At 50.3% G+C, this 23,507-nt stretch overlaps 1 protein-coding gene across 1 annotated transcript; it reads right to left on the bottom strand.

The window, feature by feature from the left end:
- Nucleotides 1-97: 97 nt before the first annotated feature.
- Nucleotides 98-22,604, bottom strand: CGN (cingulin). Its single transcript, XM_082675342.1, has 21 exons — nt 22,501-22,604; nt 15,926-16,800; nt 15,077-15,177; nt 14,854-14,923; nt 14,663-14,752; nt 13,068-13,195; nt 11,959-12,091; nt 11,454-11,666; nt 10,867-11,015; nt 10,481-10,613; nt 7,854-8,054; nt 7,297-7,503; nt 6,666-6,923; nt 5,481-5,651; nt 4,809-4,970; nt 3,698-3,787; nt 3,146-3,229; nt 2,919-3,037; nt 2,489-2,597; nt 1,936-2,099; nt 98-1,619 (listed from the first exon to the last, which is right to left on the bottom strand). Exons 2-21 carry the CDS (start codon nt 16,784-16,786, stop codon nt 1,478-1,480), a joined length of 3,585 nt encoding a protein of 1,194 aa, XP_082531468.1. The 5' UTR covers nt 16,787-16,800; nt 22,501-22,604; the 3' UTR covers nt 98-1,477.
- Nucleotides 22,605-23,507: the final 903 nt, after the last annotated feature.

The following is a 23,507-nucleotide window of genomic DNA, read 5'->3' on the forward strand; positions in this document are numbered from 1 at the left end:
CCAGCTTCAGCCTCTAAGCTGTACAGTAAAATGGTTTCTTCATAAAATTTAGACCTCCAAATAAGTCAGGAAAAAGAATGAGAAGACAAGTCAAGGATTTCAGTATAGATATATAATTTTAATATTTAATTTAAAATAAATTCAATGCTGGATTGGATTGGGAGAGAATATATGATTTGCAGAATAAAGGAAATTTTTTTTAATCATGAAATTACAAGTCATTGGTGAGAACAGGCTTCTCCCTCCTCTAGGCTTCTTACAGAGTCTGCTTAGAAAATAAGAGAGGTGAATCATCTCCCTTACCTCCTCCCACCAGAACGTGGCTCTCCCCAAATCCCAAAGGAGGAATAAGTCCACCATTGCCTCTTCCCATTTCTACCAAGAGTCAGCCTCTAGCCCCTCTGTATCAGGTCCAAGCTCCTGAGATAATGAGGGTCCCTCGGTTCCCTACTGAGTTTGGGCACATCTGATCAGAGAAACCACAAGTTAAGGCCCCGGAGACCAAAACCTTTGCTTTTCAAACTTGCGTAGACAGTGGTCAGGGTTCCCAGGTGCAACCATCTTATAAGCACATCCATAGTCACGGAGGGAGAGGAGGAAGGATGGAAACCCTGAGCAGAAGCAGCCCCACCACCTTATCATGGCCCTCCCAAAGTCCCTCTCACAGGGCCTCATAGGCAGGGAAGCCGGTAGGTCTCTCGACCAGTCATTGGGGCAGCAGGGAAGGCAGAAGGCCCCGGTTGGGGAAAGGGTGGTCCTTGGAGAGGTATGAATGTGCAGGTAATAAAAGGCAAGAAGAGCATCCTTATCTCCTCACCCCAGCTAAGGCACTGAGAAGAAAGAAGGAACATAGAAACGGTAAAGATAGGAAGAGAAAGAGAAAGGGTCCCTTGGATCCTGGCCTGGGGAAGACAAAAAATACAGGAATGGAGACAGGTGGGGACTACCACATGGGCCCCATGACTGTGCAAAGAAGAGCCTCTGAGAAGTGGGTAGAGCCACGCCAGCATGTCCATTACCCATAATGTTCCCCTTACAGTGCTCCAGAATGGGAAGGAAATGAGTTGCAGGAGTCAAGGGGGCAGAATCACATAGGGTATTTCCCTGAGCCTGGGGTTAAGGGCTAAAGAAATAAAGCTTTATATACATGGCAATTTCTATCCCTTCCTATCCTGCTCAATCCCTCTCAGCCTATATGCTCACCAACCTACTGCTGTGAGGGAGCAGAAGAGGGGGTCGGCACTTAAGGAGGGGGCTCTGTTGGCTTAAAATGCCCACTCCTCCAGAGGAAAGGGAAAGTCTGTCTACCGGCTTAGCGCTGATGCCTTTTTTATCACCTTCACTCACACCCCTCCCTGTCTTAGGTCTGAATAACTGGGTCCCCCACAGGGATGAGGAATCTGAGGCTGGGCAGAGCAGAGCAGGACTGGCCAGGATAGGCCTCAAGTGTGGTTCATGGGCCCTTGTGGACCATGAGCTAACAGGAGCTAGTCTGCAGGTTGCTCTCCGTAAGCAGTGAGGCGATGGAGGAAGGATCGTAGACGCTGTCAAATTCCTCATCTGAGCTCAGCCCTTCATGTTGGAGAGTTGACTCAGCAGCTGAGCGGGAAGCTTTGCGCCTGAGTCAAAGAGAAATACTGGTCAGGGAAGGAGACAGAAAGATTTAAACAGCCTCCCTTTTCATGCTAAGGAAACTCCCAGTTCTCCTAAGGCCTAAAGCTATTCACAAGATTCCCCCACTAATTAGAGATATGGGGAGATGGGGTACAGGATGGGGGCTGAGATACTAAAAGACAGTCACACTGGCTTTCACCCAGGAATGAGTGCCTGCGAAGTCCCTTCTTAGAGATCCTCCTCCCCATCCAGTTCAGGAGAGCCCATTCCCTTATTGCTCTGCTATCCCGATGGAACAGGGGTCAGAAGAGGAGCCCGTACCAGGAGTCCTTCTCCAGGACTTTGATCCGGGCCTGGAGCTGTTCATTGACCTCATGCTGTTCCTCCAGCTCACGCTGGGCCTTCTTCCTCAGGCCATCCAGTCGCTCAATTTCCTCTTCGGCTTCATCCACCTGCCGCTTCAAAGCCTTCACCCTCAGGCTTAGCTAGGCAGGATACCAAGTCCCCACATTAGAAAAGGAGCTGCTGCTACCGTGGCCTGGGATCCTCCCCTGCAGCAATCTTGACAAGGTATATACAGTTGCCCCTAGGAAAATGTTGAGACCATGGGCCAGTACCCTAACCTCTTAGGTTTGTCCTGGGGATTAAATAAGTTAATACATCACTTAGAAAGAGAGCCTAGCACATCATAAGTACTCGATACCCATGCTTACTATGACTGCTCTAATCTAGTCCTTTCACTCTAGTCTCTCTGACCTTATAGAAGGAAAGTCTAAGTTTAGAAGACCTATGAGATGGGACCTCTCTTGGCCTTCAAGCAAATGCATAGTATATACTTGCCATATGGTTGCCTGGCCCTAGCTGCCATCCTTACCTGGTCTTTCTGGTCATTCACATGCTGTCGTTCATCATCAATCTGGATGGACAGCTCTTTAACTCTCCGCTCCAGTTTTCGGTTGGTGGACTGCAGAACTGTCTTCTCCCTAAGAGGGTGGGGTAGGGGGATGTCTATGGCTGTTGTCATTTCTAAAGAAACTCCTACTTGGCCCCATACTGCCTCCAAGAACTCCAAGGGCTCAGCCACGAGCCCAACCATTAGACTGAGGAGGATCCAGGGCAGATGCAAAGAACCAGGTAGATAGAGGTCATTCACATTTCAGAATTTCTGCAACTCTCTCTTCTCCCCATCAAGAGAAGAGGTCTCCCAAAAGATCAAGCCAGGTTGGCCATGTCTGAAGCAGAAGATGTAGGGACACCAGAGGAGAAAAGCCCAGAGGGAGAGAGAGAGGATGGGCTCATGTCACCTCTCTTCAGCCTGCAGCCGCTCCTGCAACTCCCGATTCTGGGACTCAAGCTGAGAGAGGCTGGCGCTGGGCTTCTGGAAGCCTTCTGAGCTGGCCAGCCGGCTCTTCAAGTCCTTGTTCTGAGAGGGACAGGAAGCCTCCTTGGTTAGCACTCAACCTGCGATTGCTTCCATGGTCATTTTACCCACCTCCTGAGGCCTATCCCCAAGACCCCCCCCCCACCTCACCTGTCTCTCCAAGGAGATTTTGTCACACTCCAGGTCCTGCCGAGCAGCCCTCTCCTGCATGAGCTCTGTCCTCAGCTGGTCCACCTAGTGGGGATGGGCCAGAGGAACCAGACTTAGGGAGGACTGATGATGAACCAGCAAGTTGAACCAAGTGGAGCAGAGTAGCTGGAGGGTGCTCTCTGAATCCCCCAAATTCCCAGGCAACTAAGAAATCACAGCCTACTCAGATGGATGGGGCCCCAGAATTTAAACAGGGCCTCCTCAGTCTCACCAGGGACTAACGTCCCTTCTGAATGCAAGCAGCCCAGACTCAGATCCACAGCCCAGGCCACCAGGATTCCTTCCTCCATTCAAACTCCCGGCTTCTTTCCACCTGAGGAAACCCGCCAACCCCTCCCGAAAGCAGACGAGACCCTGCAGTAGAGCCGGCCACGCACCGATTCTGCAGCCAGAACTCCGTATGTGAAAGATGGGAAGGTAGGGTTGTTTCTGAAAGGGCCAAGAGGTTCTGTCATCGGGGTAGACACGGATAAGGCATAAGGAAGGGGTTACCTGGTCCCGACCACGATTCATCCGTTCCGTCAGCAGCTCCACAGTGCTCCTCTCCTCATCTAACTCCACCTCCAGCCGTGAGACTTTTTCCTGTGGCAGAGGGCCAACAGGTTAATTCTGCCCCAAATGCTGGACACCAGAACGCCAAACTCTGCCCAGGAGCCTCTCAGACACCAGCCTCCACAGGTTCTTCTCTCTCCCACATCCCAGAACCTATTGGTCCCTGCCCCTGCCCAGAGCCACCACGGAGCTAGTGCCCTCTGCTGCCCAAGTGAGGCATCAAGGGAAAAGGGTGGGCCCGCTCTGACCTTGGCGCCTTGGCAGGATGACAAACCCCAGAATCTATTTCTCACTGGTGCAGCCCTATTTCCCAAATGGGAAAATAGAGAGAAACCCAAGTGCCCAGGCCAAGGCTGAGATAAAGAGAGTCAGAAACTGAAGCATCAGCGTACAGATTGGGGAAGCAAATTCAAGTCAGGCAGTACCATGTAGAGGCTAAGACAAGACTGCCTGGATTTAAAAATCAGATCGACTGCTTCCTAGCAAAGGGGCCACGGACAAGTTGCTTGGCCTCTCTGTCTCAGTTGTCCTCATCTATAAAATGGGGAAAACAAGCCTACTCATGCCATAAGGTTACTCTCAGGATTAAATAATTCTTAAGTACCTGGCACACAGCACAATATGTAAGTGTTTGCTTGCTGCTGCTGCTGCTCTTATTACTGTTGTTGTTGTTATTGCCAAATATAGCAAACTGAAGACCACTGTTGACTCTAAAGGGGAGAAGCCACTGCTCAGCTCCAGCCAACTGTTGCCATGTGGACAATTCAAGACTCAAAGCCCAGTGTTATTATATTTTCCAAATGTATGAGAAAAGCCAGAAATCCAAAATTTTATGTGACATCTATAAATTTCTAAACAGTGGCAATTAATTCAAAGTTGTTTACAACACTGCAGTCAAACAAAACCCATCAGCTGTCGGCTGCCAGTTTCCTATCCCAGAGGCTGGAGTGTCCTGGCTCTTTTCCCCACATTAGTCCCACCTGTGCCAGGATCCGGACACCCTCACCTTCCCCATCCCACCCACCACCCGTCACCCCCTCACTGTCCTCACCTCAAGGCCCTTGAGCTGACGGCTCCTGTCATCCTGGGAGCGTTTTTTGTTCTCTGCCTCTTGCTCCAGCCCCTGCAGTCGCTGGACCAGCAGCTCTTTGTCCAGCCGGGCGGAGTCCCGCTCAGCCTGGGATGCCTGCAGGCCCTGCCGCAGCCTCTGAGTCTGGTCAGAAGAGAAAAATGCAGCAGCTCAGATAAGGTAAGATGGGGGTTGAAGGGTGGAAGCAGTCCACCCCGTGGGGGAAAATTCTTCAACTCTGACATTCTTTAGAATTGCCAGAGCACAGTGATGATAAAAAGACTTGACTTTTAGCCCATATTCTCTATCGTCTTAAAATTCTCTACGCAAGTTTAAATCACGTGAGGAGCTTCTAGACTACTGATCCTGGATCCAAGCCCCAGGGCTTGTGATTTAAGTGTAACAGGAGGCATCTTGGGTGTTGAGATCTTAAAAATCTCCCCAGGTGACGCTAGTGTGCAGCAGAGTTTGAAAATCACTGCTGTGCAGACAGTGCATCCTCTACTGTCTCTGCCTACAGTGGACAACTCCCCCCACCCTCCCCCACCGAAGTGATTAGACCTAAACCCAGGTCCCAGGATCCCTTGGTCACAGGTTAAGAGGTAATGACCTTCAAACCAAGGACGTTGGGACTATTGCCATTTAGGCTCCTACCTCATCCTGAAGCCGGCTTAGCCCTCCAGCGGTCTTCTCAGCCTCACTGGCCCACTCCTTGGCCTGGCGCTGGGCATCCGCCACCTCCCGCCGGGCCTTTTCCTTGTAATCCTCCAGCTGGGCCTGGAGCTGCTGCAGGGCTTGCTTAGAGTCATTCCCAATCTGCTCCAGCTGAGACACAGAGAAAAGAGATTGTTCAGCACTGCATCTCTTCAACGGATGCCTCTCTCTCTTCTCTGGGCCCAGACTCCCAAGACTCTCCCAGAGCCTCCTTCCTGCCGAAGTAGCCCTCTCTTGCTCTTTCCTGGACCTAGGTCCCTAGTACGGCTGGGAGTAATATATAGATTTCCTGGGTTCAAATCCTGGCTCTACCACTTATTAGCTGTGTGACCACAGGCAAGTTATTTACCCTCTCTGGGTCTCAGTTCCCCATCTGTAAAATGGGATAATAACAGTGCACCTATATCACAAGGTTGTTGTGAGAATTATGTTAATTAATTACGTAAAGTACTTACAATAGTGCCTGATACAAAGTAAACCTTAAATGACCATATTTCAGCAAACCCAAGATACCAATGATTATTACAAAGAAAAAGAAAAATTTGCCAATTGAACTATAACATACCGTCAATTATAAGACACAAATCAATTTCAGAGACGATAAAATGTACATATTAGAACTGATGAAATATTTTAGGTGTTTACCCCGGTTTTATAAATAAGCGATTAGGAGGAGAACCTTACCTGAAAAAAAGCAATTTATCTCCTTTTCTTCCTTTCTCCTTCCCTCCCCCAAATATAAAATTCTACCAATGAAAATTCCTGTTTTTAGGTCTTATAGACATCTAAGGAGGGATTATAGGCCTTTTTCCTTCCCCTAAATATAAAACTCTACCAACGAAGATTCTTATGTTTAGGTCTTACAGACTTCTAAGAGGAACTCCAGGAGACATTCTCCAAGGATCAAGATCATAAAGGAATGGGAGGTAGGGGGAGGTCAAGAACACTGAGGGGAAGTAGGAAGGATGCCACACTGCAGATGTAGACTTGGCCTCCTCAACAATGAACTTGAGGAAAGCAAACACCACACGTCGTGACCCCATTCCCTCCCCTGTTCCCCCCGCCCCCCGGGCAAGCTTCTGTATGAGCTGAGCCTCTTCCTGAGCCCAGGCCACCGTGCCCCACCTCCTTGTTCAGCCGGTCCACAGTCCTGTCCAGCAAGCGCTTCTGCTCCTCCAGCTCAGTCTTGCTGCGCCGGAGCGCCTCCCGCTGCTTCCCCTCCTCCTCCAGGGCCCGGTTCAGAGCCTGCTGCTCCTGTCCCAGGCGGGCCAACCCCCGCTGGGCCTCTTCCAGCCGTGCCTCCAGTGCCCGCTTGGCTGCTGTCAGGCTCCCCTCCTCTTCCTGAGCTGTGTTCAGGGCCTCCTCTAGCCGCTGTTTCTCTGCCTGGGAGTGGGGAAGGTGAGGGACGCTGGACTGAGGGGATGCAAAGCTTGGGCTCAAGCCATTTGGAGGTGAGTAGGTGGGAGGGAGGAGGAAGAGATGTTTATGAAAAAGGTGGGCAATGAAAACAGGCTCAGAGGAACCAGCAAAGATCAGAGAACATGCGAAGAGTGGGAAATGGACAAAAATACCAGTGCAAAGGCTGAGACGTTCACACTAAAGCACACTCCAGGAAATAAACCCGAGGTTGGCAGAGGACTAGGGAGGCAAACAGAAGCACGCTACAGGCAAAATCAAAGTGATGGCTGAGTATTTAGCCAGGGATGAGAGGAGAGAGGGCCAGGAGGAAGCCAACAATGTCAGCAAAAGCACTGACCTCTAACCGCTGCACCTTGTCCCGAAGCCGAGCCTCCGCCACTTCCCCACCCTCCGCCAAGCCTCGTGCCTCCTTCAGCTGCTGCTCCAGACCCAGGATGCGCCTTCGGAAGTCATCATTTTCCTCCTGGGTCTCCCGAAGCGTCGTCTCCACTGCTGTCCGACGCTGCCCCAGCACTGCCACTTCTGCCTCTGCTGCCATCTGAGCCTGAGGCCGGTTCAGGGAGAGGTGGCTCAGACCCCAGGGCTCAAGGTCATTGGCGACTCCCAGGAAAGCCACCCCAAAGAGAGCTCACACGAACCCAGGTGTGAAAAGGGGTAGTGCCACCAGCCAGAGGCTTCCCTGAGAAACCCACCCCTACAGAGATGCAATGGGTGTCACCAGGTACAACCCAACCTCCCCCCCTGCCACATCCTGGCTACTTTTAACCACACACCTAGGACCAAGGTATTTGGTCTATACATACCCATGATAGGTAATTTTCCACGCCCTCTGGCTCCTCAGCCCTCCAGACCCCTCAGCCTCCACCTCCTAAGCCCTGTGCCCACTCCCCTTGCCTTGGAAGCCTCTTCACAGTCTTGTCTCAGTTGCTGGAGGGTCTTTTGTAGCTGGAGGTTCTGCAGTTCCAGCCCCCGGCCTCGTTCAGCCTCTACCCTCAGCTGCTTCTCCAACTCCCGCTCCCGGTGTCGCCTAGTCACCTCCTGGCTCTGCTTCTCTGCCTGCAGCTCCTTAAGTTCCTCCTGTGTCTGGCGCAGCTCCTAGAAGGGAAGGGAAATGGTGACAGGGCAGAGAGAGCCAGCCTGGGATAACAGAAAGTGGAGAAACTGAAACTCTCGTACACTGCTGGTGAGAATGTGAAATGGTATGCCCACTTTGGAAAACAATTTGGCAATGTCTCAGAAAGTTAACCATAAAGTTACCATATGACCCAGCAATTCCACTCCTAGGCATATACCCAAGAGAACTGTATAAACATATGTTCACAAAAAACTTGTAAGTGAATGCTCATAGCAACATTATTCATTACAGCTAAATACAGAAAGGACCCAAATGTCCATCAATTGATGAACAGATAAAAAATGTGGTATATCCATGTAGTGGAATATTATTCAGCCATAAAAAGTAATGAAGCACTGATACTTGCTACAACATGGATAAACCTTGAAAAACATTATGCTAGGTGAAAGAAGCCAGACATGAAAGGCCCCATATTATAGGAGTCCCATTATATGAAATGTCCAGAATAGGCAAATCCATAGAGAGAGAAAGTAGATTAGTGGCTGCCAGGAGTGGGGAGGGTGACCGCTAATGGATGCGGGGTTCTTTTTTGGGGTGATGAAAATGTTCTATAAGTAGATAGTGGTGGTGGTGTTGGTTGTACAACTCTGTGAGTATACAAAACCCCACTAAATTGTATACTTTAAAAGGGTGAATTCTATGGTATGTGAACTAAATCTCCATTAAAAAAAATTACATGGAGTGAGAACAGATGAGGGTATGCATAAAACAGGATTGGCTATTTTTTTTAAATGCTGAAAACCAAAATATGTGACACAATAAATATTGGTGCTGCTCTGATTTCTTTTTTAAAAAATCAAAATATGATTTCTCATTCTAATTCTTTATCTATTAGCTACTTCTGAAATTCAGAAAGTATAATTAGGCTGAAAGGTTATATGTATATCGTGAGTCTTCAGTGTAAGACACTAACATACTAATTACAAAGAAAAAGAGGGGACTTCCCTGGTGGTCCAGCAGTTGGGACTCCATGCTTCCACCACAGTGGGTGAGGGTTCGATCCCTGGTCGGGGAAGTAGGATCCCACATGAGGTGCGATGCGGCCAAAAATAAATAAATTTTCAAAATTTTTTAAATAAAGAAAAAAAAGAAAAATAGCACAGTGTATGGTCTACAGTGGACTGGGTTAGTCTATTTTCCTAATATATATCTTATTGATTTACTAAATACTTAATAAAATTAGCTTAATATATAAATGAAACACTAGTTATTACTTTTTGCTTTTTAGCTTTACCCAGCATAATAAGTCAACTGAGATTGTCCAGAGGAATGTCCAAGTTCACTATATCAGCCAATATATTTAACAGACCTCAGACTATCCTTGATATTTGTTAACTTAAAAACAGTATAGTAAAAATTAGGAGTACTTTTGATTTCACAACCACCAAAGTATGTTTGGTTAACATTTATTATCTTTTTCTCCACCAAATATTTTGCATAAGCTCAGGCTTTTATTTATCTGGAAAATCATCATTCAGAGCTATATTTCTTTGCTCATTTAAAAATATGATTACCTTGATTACAATTAGGTAGTTTTATAGTAAAAGCATGATAAACAAGAATTGATTAATTAATACTTGTTAACTGAGCACCTACTACATATACAGCATAGCAAATGAAAGAATATAAACCCAGAAGGATTCTCAGGAGGCCACAAATGCCAGTTCCCTATAATTAATGAAAATATTTTCTAATTTTCAAATCATCTGAAATAATTCATTGCTTTCTTGTCCTTCATAAACTGATACCAGGAATATGAAGAAATTATTTGTGTTCACTTCAATTTTATGACCTTATTATTCATAAAATATCCATACATGATAAAACATTTAGCTACCTGTGTCTAGATTCTATACTCTCTAAGCAGCCTTCAAATTACAATTTGGCTTCCCATATAGGTCAGCTGGCCATGCCACTGCAAGTGTTCCAGTCCATGTGACAACACTACTCATTGTAAGTTAATAAACTGGCATTCTAACTGTAAATGTTTGTTTCATAAGTGTAGTTAATGAGTCCCCTCTGAGAGACAGAGCAACTTTTGCTATCCTGACCAAATTAGGTTTCCAAGCTTGCAAAAATGACCCTGGAGTTTCACAAATCCACCTCAATGCTGCTACCCATGAGGTCTCTTGGGAGGCAGCCAGCAGCCTCTGGCTATAACCCAACCTGGCCGCCGAGAGCCCGTTCCATTAGAAACTTCTATACTGAGTGAGGAGACCAGTCCTGCTAGAGTGTGTGCTGGGAAGAGATAAGGCTGAACAGGCAGGATGAAGCCTGAAAACCAAGCACACGGGAGACAGCCACACAAGTGTGGAGACCTTCGTGGATAGGTGAGGCAGATGCCCATCACCCCAACCTGCCCTATTGCCCCCCAACTCCCAAGTACCTTCTTGAGCTCCTCCACCTGGCGAGTATCTCCAGCATCAGCCCGGGCCTGCCCTAATTCCCTCTGCAAGACCTCTATCTTCTCCCCAAGTTCCTCTTCCATCTCCTCCTTCTCCATCCGCAGCTGCAGGAGTCTGAGCCCAGAAAGGTGAAACAAAAGGGAAAGGGAACAGGGTGAGGCCGCCTGCCTGGGAGAGGTGAGCAGGACAATGACAATGACAACCACCTCCCTGGAGGCAGGACACTGGGCACCCACCCTCAGGAGGGCGGAAGGTGGGGATGGAGAAGGGCAGTTTGAGAAATGGGAAAGGAAGGAGCACAGCACTGGCAGAAAAGAGGGGGAATATAAGAATCATGTATAAGCATCCTGGGGGGCAATGTCCTTACTCTTGCTTGGTGGCTCTAAGTTCCTCCTTGTTCTTCTGAAACATGCTCTGCCAATGCCCTGTCTCCTCTGAGGTCTCCTCCAGCTCCCTCTGCAGCTCCCGCACCAGGACTAACATCTTCTGCCTCTCAGCCTCCAATGCTGCGTAATCCTAGGGAAGGGGAGAGTCAGGGGCCAGGAGGCTCGGAGGGAAGAGCTCACTCCAAACCAAAGTGTGAGTGTGTAGAAGGGGAGGCTCAGGTCCAGAGGCACCATGCCCACTGCACACCCTGACACCCAGGGTACCTGGTGCAATGCTAGCAGAAGGCTCTCTTCCCAAGACACAGTCTGCCCCTCTGTCATCTACAGGAAGCCTCCCCCAGTTATTTCCCCATGGGACTTTGGTCACACATCCTCAGAGGACTTCTGGCCTGCACTCCTTCCCTCTGCCCTTGTAGGTTTCCTGAGCAAGGTTTTCATTACATCTCACATGTGTCTTTTAGGGGGAGTTCCGGTTATGACCATGAAAAATTCCCCAAATACCAAGACCTCGAGGCAGCCCCCTTCCCTGGGGGTGCTCTCTTTTCCCAGCCCTGCTCTTGTCACGTGCCTGGGTTGCATCCTGCATGCTCCGGCGAAGCTGCTCTGCGTCCCGCTGGTACTGCTGCCGCACATGCTCTACCTCCTGGTCACGGGAGGCCACCTCCTCCTTCAGGGCGCCCTTCAGTGCTGTCAGCTCCCGCTCCCGCAGCCTCAGCTGCTCCTCTACCCGCTGCTTCCCCTCTAAGACCTCTTCCAGAAGCTCCCGGGTCTCTACCAGGTCCTGGGCAAAGTGAAGGTGAAAGTCAATCAAAAATATTTATTGAGCACCTCCTATCTGTTAGGCATGGTACCAGGTGCTCTCTGCCCTCTAAGATGCCCTGTTAGGATAAAGGAAATCTACCATTCTGGGCTCTAGTGCCACGCCGTCATTGAGTCAGCGTGAAAGCACCCTAAGGGATACCTGTAATCAGCTACCTACTCCCCATACTTTAGGGAAACTGCAGATGAGCAGACTTGAGGATGCTCTAGCTGAAAGGAAGCAGAGGCTAAGGTACCCCAATCCTGCTCCCTACCTTCATTAGCACCTCTTTAGCAGGCTCAGGACCCTGGGCCTGTTTCAGCTTGTCCTGCAGCTCCATCACCTGTGTCTCCAGCCCATGCCGTACCATTTCACCCTGGTCCAGGAGGAGCTTCATGTTCTGGAGCCTAATATTAATTATAGACAACAGTATTGAGCACTACGTGTAAGGCCGTTTTCTAAACACTTTACTTATATTAGTTCCTATAAACCTCCTTCAAGTCTTTGTTCAAATCTTAACAAGGCTTCCCCTGACTACTTTGTTTAATATTGCAACCCAGCCCTCCTGATCTGCTTTAACCTATTCTACTTACCACCTTCTCATATGTAATACGTTTACTTATACAATATGTTAATTGTTTACTGTCTGTGCCCCCTTCCTAGAAGCTATGCTTCATCTTTATGGTTCACTGATGAACCCCAGGAATCTAGATCAGTGCCTACTACACAGTACTCATTGCAAAAACTTCTGCTACGTGAATGATTAAATCCTCACAACAATCCTGTGAGGTAGGTACCATCGTTAATCCCATTTTACAGGGCTTCCCTGTGAATTGGCACAGTGGTTGAGAATCCGCCTGCCAATGCAGGGGACACGGGTTCGAGCCCTGGTCTGCGAAGATCCCACATGCTGCGGAACAACTGGACCCGTGAGCCACAACTACTGGGCCTGTGCGTCTGGAGCCTGTGCTCCGCAACAAGAGAGGCCGCGACAGTGAGAGGCCCGCGCACTGCGATGAAGAGTGGCCCCCGCTCGCCGCAACTAGAGAAAGCCCTTGCAGAGAAATGAAGACCCAGCACAGCCAAAAAATAAAAATAAATTGAAAAATAAAAAAAGAAATGTTCAGTTCCATCACATTTTTAAAAAAAAAATCCCATTTTATAGATTAAGAACCTGATGCACAGAGGCAAATCTAGGGAGCCTAACTCATGTGCTGTCAGCATTACTGATAGAGAAGGTAAAGAGAAAGGTCCTATCTTTAACCTTCTCTGTTGGCCCCTTTCAGCTTCTGGAGATTTCCCTGTCTCCCCCAGCCCTGGGGGAGCCTCTAACTCTGGCTGAGGCCCTCATGCAGCCCTGCAAGCACCATCAGCTGCACTCACTCCTTGGTGCTCTGCTGGGCTTCCCCACTCCTCCTCTCCAGCAGCTCCTGCAGTCGGCTGCACTCTTCTGCCTTCTCCTCTAGCTGCCGCTCCAGCCCAACCCGGAATGGCTCTAGCTTCTGCCGTTTCTGGAAAGGGAAAAGAGAGTGAAACAGGTGGAGAGTAGGGAAAGCCTCTCAGAAGGACCAGGAATAATGGGAATACCTAACATCTATTGACACTCACTATATGACAGGCACTGTACTAGGGACCTTATGTATATTATCTGCATTTAATCCTCATAACAAGCCTCGGTACTTGTAATGGTTTAAAATATGTCCACAAATTATTTGACATTTCTTTCAAAAGGTGAAGCCTCTCTCCTTGAGTATAGGCTGGACTTAATATAGGCTCCCTTTGAGTATAGGCTGTCTCTTCTAACAAATAGAAAAAGGGGGAAGTGATGTGTAGCTTCTGAGACTAGGTCAGAAAAAGGCATTGCGGCCTCCTCCTTACCTTCTCTCTTGGATCACTCCCTCCGGGGGACGGTAGCTACCATACTGTGAGGACACTCAAGCAGCACTATGAAGAGGTCCACATAGCAAGGAACTGAGACCTCCAACTAACAACCACTGAGTAAGCCGTTTTAGAAGTAAATCCTCCAACACCTGTCAAGTCTTCTAATGACTACAGCCCCAGCCAGTACCTTGACTGGAAGCTCATCACAGACCCTGAGCCCCAACTACCCAGTTAAGTGGCTCCCAGATCCTGGGCACTCAGATACTGGGTGATGTTTGTTTTGAGGTAATTTGTTACACAGCAAGAGATAACTAACACAGCACAATTATTATTCTCACATTACAGTTAAGGAAACAAAGGCTTAGAACATTTAAAGAATTTGCCCAAGGTCAGTTACATAGCCAACAAGTAAGAGTACCAGGATTTGAATTCAGTTTGACTCCACAGCCCACCGCTCAACCAGTACACGACACCGCTTTTCAGGAAACAAGGGGAGTTACAATCTAACACTTACTGAGCACCACCTATATACAAGGCAATACTGTGACAGGTGGAAGCAGTATAAAAAAAGAGGAGTACGTAGGCTTGAGCATAAGACTCACCTGAATTTTAACACTCCTCCTCTACAACTTACCACCTTGAGCAATTAACCTTTCTGATCTTCAACTTTCTCATCATACAAGGGTCAAGGATGCCTATTTTACAGGGTCATTGTAATTATTACATATTACTCGGGATAGTACCTACTACAAAAATTAAACTCAATAAATGACAGCTACTATTACTGCCATCATTACTATGATGATGCCAAGAACTGAGGTAAATAATTTACTCAAGATTTATACAGCCACAGCGAGTGGCAGAGCTAGGACAGGAAATTCCAAAGGAAATGGAATTAGAAGTAGTTAGACCCCTGATGAATGTGCTCCTCCTCTCTAAGCTCCAGAGAACTCCAGAAGTCCTTCCTGGGACTAGCACATGCTCTTGTCTCACAGGACACACAAGTGCTCATTCCATTGTTTGGAAGGGCCAGCTCAGGCCAAGGTTCTTTCCCCCTGTGGCCCTTCATCCCTCCTGCACCTCTAATCTCTCCTCACCTTCACTTCTTCATCCAGCTTTTTCTGTAGCTCCTCCACTTTTTGGGTGAGTTCACCCTGCCCTGCCTTAGTGGAACCAGAAGAAACCATCTGCCAGAGACACGGGGGGAAGGAAGCGAGTCCACATCCAGATCCCAAGGCCCACAAGGCCCTAACCCTGCCCCCTGCCCCACCGTGAGAAGGCCACTCACCACCAGAGGCTGCATCTGCTCCAGCAACAAACTGACCTTCCTCCTCACAGAGGTTTCACTTTCTGAGCTTCTGGAGGATAAAAGGACAGATGCAAAGGTTAGGGGAGGAAAGGGGTAGCAGAGATGAGGGAAGGAAAGGCTAAGAGCAAGGAAGATGGGGAACAAAGCTAGAAGGAAAAGAAGGGAGGTGTGTGACTCTGCTATTGGGAGGGTCCCCACTCACCCGTCTCTCAGGATGCCGTAGATGGTGGCCTTCACGTGGTCCACACTGCCTGGTGGGACTGCCTCCTGCTGGTCTCGGAGAAGGTCTGGAGTTGATTTGAACTATAAAAAAAGTAAACCCAGAGCAATAGGAAGACTACAAAGGTTACGCCAGAAGCGTGTGTGGGGTTCAGATGGAAGAGACGTGGCAGTTGGGAGACGAGGCCCTTCAAGCACGACGAACAAGCCTGAAGTGGGGTAAAGAGGCAACACCTCTGAGGCCGGAGCAACAGGCCAGGAAGGGGTCCAAGCAGGGTACACCTCTCACTATCGCTGCAAACCAGATTTTGCTCGACACACAGATCTCGACCAGTTGTGAGCTGTGTCACAGGTTATTTGTCACTAATGGCAGTTAATGTACTAGAATTTGTGAATGATTTACTTTTAGAATGGGCTTAACTTTGTCTCAGAGTAAAGTCACTCCCCCACGCGCTCGCATTCCTGAGTGGGAGACAAAGCGGGGAGTTTTGGCAAGAGCACCAGGGAGCCACTCATATCTTCCAAGCCTGCCTCACGTTTGCTGCAGACCTAGCAAACGCTGGTGACTGAGGCACAGTTAATGGTCGGGCAATGACAAGTAACTCTCCATGCTTGTGAATGGTGATTTCACAGTTACTTCCACTTCCTTCAGCATTTTGCCCATGGAAGTGTCTTGTACATGTGAATACCATCTATTAAGTAGACGGATAAAGGGGAGGACAAAAAGTAGACTTTCTGCCATAGGTCATTTGAACCAACATGGAGACCCAAGTAGGTCAGGGCTGATGAGAAGGGGCCAGGGCTTGGAAGCCACAGAGGGGTGAGGTCTGACCTGTAGCATGGGAGGGTCCTGTGCTCTCCCCCGTGGCTCCTCAAAACTCTGAAGGACCCAGTCCTGGGTCTGACGGGAACGGCTAAAGCCACCAAGACAGCTCTGGGCTGACTGTTTCATGCTGCCCGTGTGCTGGTCATGCTTTGTGCTAGGGGTCCAGCGGTTGGGGGACCAGCGCTCCCGTTCCTCAACGGTGTCCCGTGGGAGCCGGCTGTCCAGGCTCTGGCTCCGCTTGCGCTGTTCAGGGGGCAGCATCCGCGTGCGGCGGCCAGTCCGGCCCCGGGCCTGGCCCCCATGGTGACTGTCAAACTTGTTGATGAGGGAGTCCACCGAAGACAGGGGGGCAGTGTCAATGGTGCTGTCCAGGTAAGCTCCTTGGTGGGCTAGCTCCAGCAGGCTGGTGCTCCTGTTGCTTGGACCCATAGGGGCAGGGCCTGCCAGTGAGGCCTGGGACTGGGAGCGCAGTAGCCTTCCATTCCAGTGGGCCCCGGGCTCCTCATCAGATGTGCTTCCCTGCGAGCGGTCAGGAAACTCCTTGGCCTGAGAGTAGGGGCTCTCGGGAAGTTCCGAGTCGGAGCTCAGAGCTCCTGGGGCCCCTCGGTTGTTGGCCCCCTTGATCTGGACTCCAAAGGAGTCGCCACCTTTCTCCCCACTGTTGAGCACCACAAAGGGTTGCCCAGCGATGCCCTGCACACGCACGGCAACCCCATAGGTATTGGCTCTTGCATCCTTAGCTGGGCGTCGTCCACCACGACGTAGGGTGCCCATCTCTGCATCACACACTGGCTCTGTGATGAAGCGAATCTGGACTCCATGGTCTACAGGGCCCCGGGGCTCGGCCATGGTGGACACCTGCTCCATGGGTAGGAGGGGTCCTAGAAGATGAAGAGTTTAAGCTGAGAGACTACAAGTAGAAACCCAGAAACCTCCACTTGCCCAGCTTTTGTGAGGGTGATTGCCCTGCCAATCCCTTCTACACAAAATAGTGGTTCTCATACTTTACCTGAGCAGCAGAGTCACCTGAAGGACGAGTTAAAACAGACTGCTGGACCCTGCCCCCAGAGTATCAGATTCAGCAGGTAGCCCCAAACTGAGGATTTACAGTTCTAACAAGTTCCCAGGTGATGTGACGCTGCTGGTCCAGATTCCACATTCTGAGACCCACTGACCCAGAAGAATCCATTTCCTCTAATACAGTCCTGGGCAGCTTGGTTTTGTCAAGAGTTTAAAGATTTTTCTTGATCTTCACACGTACACCTATAGCACTACCATGTGCTTCTCCTACCCCCAGGGAAGGCAGAACCCAAGCCCCACCTGCAGACACCTCCAACCCAATGGAGAATAGGGGCCTCCAATCCCAGAGCTCATTTCAAATACAGAAGACCCCAAGATATGTCATCCCGTTTCTGGGAGGATACTCAAAGAAACCAATAGCAGTGATGCATCAGCGTTGGGGGAACTGAGGGCTGGGGACAGGGATGGGAGAATGACTGGCTTTCTATTATATATCTTTTTGTCCCTTTTGAATCTGGAACCATGTACTACCTATTCAAGAAAAGATTTAAGTAACATTTAAGGGTACCAGTCCAGGAATTAGTTCCCTGGCTGTCCAGTGGTTGGAACTTGGTGCTCTCACTGCTGAGGCCTGGGTTCCATCCCTGGTCAGGGAACTGAGATCCCACAAGCTTCATGGTGCAGCCAAAAAAAAAAAGAGTATCAGGCCCCAGGACAGGCAGACTTGTCCCATCTGAGAGCCAGAGCCAAGACCACCTACAGGCCAGCTCCCTGGGTCTACATTGCCTAAGCTCAGAGTCAGCAAATGGAATGTGTTCCAGGTATTGCTTATTGCTCTGGCTCCAGGAACTTGCAGGGAGAGGTTCTCCTCTAAGCAAATAAAAATCCAGCTTCCCCACCCCTTCTGCTAACCTCCACCAGGGCCTAGCACCAAACTGGAGGAGGAGCCTCTGATGTACCAGAGACACAAACATACCCAACTCAACCTCCCAGTGGAGCTCTGGGCCAAGGAAACTTGGCAAGGCCCCTTTCAGGGATTGTAGAAGTGCCAGGAAGCTCAGGAACCCAGGAGGGGTGGGGAAGGGAGGGGCGGAGCTCCAGGTGAGAAAGGAATTGGAAGAAGAGCATTCCTAGTAGCATTCCCAACCCCTCCCCTACAGGGGAAGATACAGGGGGGGAGGAACACCTTATCAGCAATGGTTCTTCACCTTTTCTGGTGTCTGAGAAAATGATGAAAGCAATGCACCCTTCCCCCAGGAGACAGCCCACCCAAACTTTTACCACAGAATCTCAAGAGGTCCTTAAGGCCCACCCATGAACCCAAGGACCCGATCCTTCCACTATGCGGACATCGGGGAGGACTTTAACCAACCACTGACTCAGATACCCCAGAAAGCAATATTTTTAGTTGGCAGAGCCCTATGTTGGAATTCAAGTAAGAAATGGGACCAGAAAAGAAGCTACAAGGCAAAGGCGTAAGTTCTCCAAGCCACTCATCCAATAGAAAAGGCACTGGACTATAGTCAGGATCTGGCTTGGAATCCCAGCTTCTGACCTTCACTTGATGTATATAACCTTGGGCAAATCACAACTTTTCCCAGCCTGTTTCCTCATCTGTAAAATGGGTATAATAATACCTCATGAGGTAATTACCTGTGAGAATTAGATAATAACAACTATGTGGGTATACACAACTGTAAAAATGTATCATGTTATACACTTAAGATTTTTGCACTTTATTTACTTAGGTTCTACTTCAATAAAAAGAGGGGAAATGTCAAGATATTAAACATGAATGCACCTAGCAGCATAAGCCTGTCACAAAGCTGACAACAAATGTTATCCTGCACATATGCTGCTCCTTCCAACAGGACCTTCCTGGCTTCCCCTGGTTTACAGAAGGATGCCACTTCCTAGAGAAGCCTTCCTTGACCATTCCTTCCCACAAACTATATCAGATTCACGTTATACACTCCATAGTTGGCCTTCAGTGAGTGTGCCTCAGTTTAGTTATATATTTATCAGAATGATGATTTGTTTCCTATCTGTCTCCTCCACTAGGTTATAAGCTCCTGGAGGGAAAAAAGACATTGTTCTCAGCTGACTCCTGTGTCCCCAGGGCCTGGCAGATGGTAGATGTCAATATATATCTATTAAAAGTTGTATCCCAGGGCTTCCCTGGTGGCGCAGTGGTTGAGAGTCCGCCTGCTGATGCAGGGGACACGGGTTCGTGCCCTGGTCCGGGAGGATCCCACATGCCTCAGAGCGGCTGGGCCCGTGAGCCATGGCCGCTGAGCCTGAGCGTCCGGAGCCTGTGCTCCGCAATGGGAGAGGCCACAGCAGCGAGAGGCCCGCGTACCGCAAAAAAACAAACAAAAAGAAGTTGTATCCCAAACCAAGGCAGACTCAACACAGCAGTGGGGAGATTTCCCAAGGATCGTGCACAGCCATTTCTTGTTTGTCCTAGTAACAGGACCTCTTCCTGGCCTGGACTCCCTGTCCTATTCAGGCATAATTTTGGAACCAGATGTGCCTAGAAGTCACATGATTTATTCATGATGCAGCTCTACCCTGACAGTACATCTACTGATCTTCCAGATCCAGGTCAAGAAGTTCCCAGCCTAGTCCCAGAGAGTGCATAGCCCTTGCCTGCCCAAGAGCACCAAGCTGCTCAGAGGCGGCACCAAGTGTACCCTGAGGTCCCAGTGACTCCCTAACCTCAACCCCCTTTAGTCCCAGGACATGTGGGTCAAGGGCCAGGAGGGCTAAAGGGATCTTTGGGGTGGGTCAGAAAGCAGGGCTCTAAATGATTCAACATGGAAAACCCGAAACCTATCCGCCTTCAGTTACAGAGGACAGCGGGGCGGGGCCCGGTGAGCAAGGCAGCTCCAAGGCCTTTCGTAAGCCCCAGAGGCAGGTAAATAGTGATCTAGTGCCAGGCAACAGGGAGCCCAGAGCCTCTCCTCTCACCAGATGCCTGACCCTGCTTTTCCCACCAACTGTACTCTGGGAAGAGACTAGGCCACAAGTTAATTCAGCTTCATCTTTCTGCCTCTGTCATTCCTGCCTGTAAGGAGAGGGAGAACACAGCACTTGTATCAGGCAGCCACTTCTCCCTGAGTTACTCATTAGCCTGCCCTGCCCCAATTCCATCACCTCTGGCCCAACCATAAGCAGCTGGCTTCCAACTAGGAGTGACAGGGTCTCTGGACTCCTGGCAGGAAGTGGGGGTGGGGTGGCTCCAGGTGTGCCCAGGAAGAACTGGTATACATAGGGCCTGGCAATATGCTAGATGCTATATAATTGGTAGATGCAGAAAATGGATGAACTAGAGGTACAGAGATTAGACTCCCCTCGGAGGAAACAAGGAAAGCAAATGGTGAAAACAGAAAAGGACAGTTCAATGACCTTGCTCTTTCGGCTCCTATTTTCTCATAAAGAGTTAGCAAGATAAGGTTGCCCAAGGATCCAGAAAGAACCCCCCATGTGGGCTTCCCTGGTGGCGCAGTGGTTGAGAGTCCGCCTGCCGATGCAGGGGACATGGGTTCGTGCCCCGATCCGGGAAGATCCCACATGCCGTGGAGCGGCTAGGCCCGTGAGCCATGGCCGCTGAGCCTGCACGTCCGGAGCCTGTGCTCCGCAACGGGAGAGGCCACAACAGTGAGAGGCCCGCGTACTGCAAAAAAAAAAAAAAAAAAGAACCCCCCCCCCCATGTGTACTCCTGGCTCAGTCCACTGGAAAAGTCAAACCTGAGCACCAGACTAGAGCTGCTTGGCCAGTGGGGAAAAAAACACAATGAGGAACTGGGCCCCTGCAAACTGGCTGGACTGGTTTGAGAGGCAAGGGAAAGGGGACGGCCGGGGAGACTCCACTGGCAGCTTGTGAAGCAGACCAGAGAAATTCCACACCACAGAGGAGGCAGAGGGGCAAAACCATGGGCAGGGACTCCGTCCAGCTTAGATGCCAAGGCCAAGGCTCTGAAGGAAGAGGCAGAAGGTGGGGAGGGAACAGGCAGGAACAGATACACAGTGTGCCTGGTGACTGACAGACAGGCCAGTGTGTAACAGAAGACTTTGTCTCCCTCTACCCCTCCCTCTAAAGTTCCCAAGGTTGCATTCCAGATCCCACACTTAACCTGGGCCACCTCCCTGGCCCTCAGTTCTCCCCTTCCCTGGCGTGAAGAAAGCAGCAGCCCTACCCCCTCCTCACCTCCCACATGGGTGATGGCATGCAGGTCAGCCTGGGGAAAGCAGGAAGGGTTCTAGGAAGCCAGAATCCTCTTAGGGTCAGGCAAATCTCTGGATTAGCGGTCCCCTAGAGCCAGCCCCCCATTCCCGAATATCCAGGATGAAAAAAGAGGTAGAGAGGCATGTGCAGGCAGCCTGTCGACAACATAGCGGTTGCTAATTATTTCCCAATTACAACAACTCTCCTCAGGCAGGGCATCAAAGGGGCCAAGCTAAGGCTGGCTCTGATTCCCTCACCTGCCTAAGGCAAGGGAATCTGCCTCAGAAATTTTGTCTCAGCCCTGACGTGCACCTCTCATCCAGCTTGGAGACTCAGAGGTGCTGAATCTCCTAGTCCTGTGGTCTCCTGAGGAGTCCTGCTTATTTCCTGCACCAGTGCCTATGGCTAGTCTGACAGCCATCATGGTCCAGCTGTCAGGGATGCCTGGTAGGGTTTAAGGAAATAATGGGGAATTTCTGAGAGGCATCAAGGAAATTGGTTAGGCTCCCAAACCTCACCCAATGGCCCCACCTAGAACCACAGAAGTATGTATGCTTGGGGGGAGGGCTTGACATTAGCCCCCAGAAAGAGGCCTCATTAGAAAGAAGTATTTCTACACATTTTGTGGGCCTAGGGATCTAGGCTTACTCAAATCCCTCTCTTGTAGAGCACTCTCTCAAGAGAAAGAAGGAAATATGCTCCCTGGCAAGAAAGCAAAGGAGGACAAAAACTGAAAGACTTAGTTTCACACCTAGCAAAGAGATGGGGGTGCCCTCTCGCTCTACCTCTCAGTGTCTATTAATTGCACCTGTCTTGCCCTATAGATGAATGGTTAGAGAAAGATTCCACCTCAAAGCCAGAGGGAGGTATCAGCACCGGCTCAGACTGGCAGTCGGGTAAAGAACCTCAGGGAAACAGCACCTTTCCACGCCCTTTCCTTTACGTGTCTGAACCTCAGGCAGCAGTTCCCTTTGCCCAACTGAGACTGACTCCTTCCCCCCACCATTCCGGTCTCCAAGAGAAACTCTGCCCCGGGGACTGGCGTCTGACCTCCAGAGATATATGGGCCCTGAAACGCTTCCATGCCCTGGGAATAGCCTTAGCCTCAGATGCCCCTCACCTGGCACCTTCCCAGGCACCTGCGTGTGGCATCTTAGAGTAGGAGCCAGCTCTTAATCACTACTCCCACCCTAACTTGACCTCCCCTCCTCCTCTCGCCAACTCAGCACCTGTGCCCTGGGTATCTCTGATCGCCTGGACTCCCGCCCCTCAGGGGTACACCTGAGGGCTCGCCTGCCTCTCAGGTGCCCTTGCGCCCGCCCGGTTCACTCACCCCAGCCGGGCTCGGCGTTCCCGGGCTCGGGCTCGGGCTCGGGTAGAGCTGCACGCGCGGCTCCCGGGCCCTCCCCCTCTGTCCCTCGGCGCTCCCTCCTTCTTTCTCCCCCTCTCACCAACCTGTTACTCCCCTCCGGAGCTCCACCTCCATTGGCCGTCACCACCCGCCCCGCCTTACCCTTCCTCGGTTGGTCCGTTTCCCGCGAGGGGCGGGGCCACCGCCGCAGGGACCCGGACCCGGGGTCGCTAGCCCGGGTGGGCGGGAGGGGCCGGTCGGGTCACGTGGGCCGGCGAGCGGTGGAGTGCGGGGGCGGGGGTGGGGCTGCGAGGGGCATCGGGAGGCCATTTTGGGGACTTAGTGGTTGGCCGCCCTTGACGGCCCCCGTCCGGCCCCTGGACCAGGATCCTCCAGCCAGAGCATCTTCTCTCCTCAGCTGCAGAAGAGTCCCCCGCCTGCCGGCTTCTCGACGGGAATCTCTGTCCAGACTCCTTTCTGCTCTTCACCTACCTCCGCATAAGCCAGAATACTCTTCCGTCGCATTCTGCGGAAAATATCTTCCCGGTCCCCCGACGTCAGCACCTCCTCCACTTCAGCTCCGTCTCCCTTTTCCCCAACCTGAGCTGGATCCCAATCTTGGATTCTCCACCCCTGTCTCCTGGCCTCCACAAATCATTCAGCCTGGCACCTTTTTCTCGGTAGTATGTATCAATTTCCAAATCATATAATTTAATCTAAAATTCATAGTCGTCGTTTGTCTCTTGCCCTACGCTAAGTTCTACCAGGGCAAAGAGCTCTTGTTTTTTTCTCTGGTTTATCCCAAACGCCTGCAAAGGGATCGGCATATGTTAGGCGCTTAATAAATATTTGTTGAATGAATGAATGGGAAGGGGCGGGGTGAGTTTACAGGGAACGGGAATGACTCATTCTAAACAGAAGGAGGTCTCAACCCCAGATTACAAATCCATTTTGGGGTTTAGCCTTTCAAGAAGTGGGGAAATTGATCC

The sequence above is a fragment of the Grampus griseus genome (assembly GCF_964374135.1).
Source record: "Grampus griseus genome assembly, chromosome: 1".
Classification (NCBI taxonomy): Eukaryota; Metazoa; Chordata; class Mammalia; order Artiodactyla; family Delphinidae; genus Grampus; species Grampus griseus.

What these genes read in the sequence shown, in the direction of transcription:
- CGN (XM_082675342.1), bottom strand. Translation starts at nt 16,786, where the DNA reads ATGGAGCAGGTGTCCACCATGGCCGAGCCCCGGGGCCCTGTAGACCAT. An exon ending in TGGACCGGCTGAACAAGGAG is followed by an intron (nt 5,652 to 6,665) that starts GTGGGGCACGGT and finishes TCTGTGTCTCAG; the next exon opens with CTGGAGCAGATTGGGAATGA. An exon ending in TGAATGACCAGAAAGACCAG is followed by an intron (nt 2,100 to 2,488) that starts GTAAGGATGGCA and finishes TATCCTGCCTAG; the next exon opens with CTAAGCCTGAGGGTGAAGGC.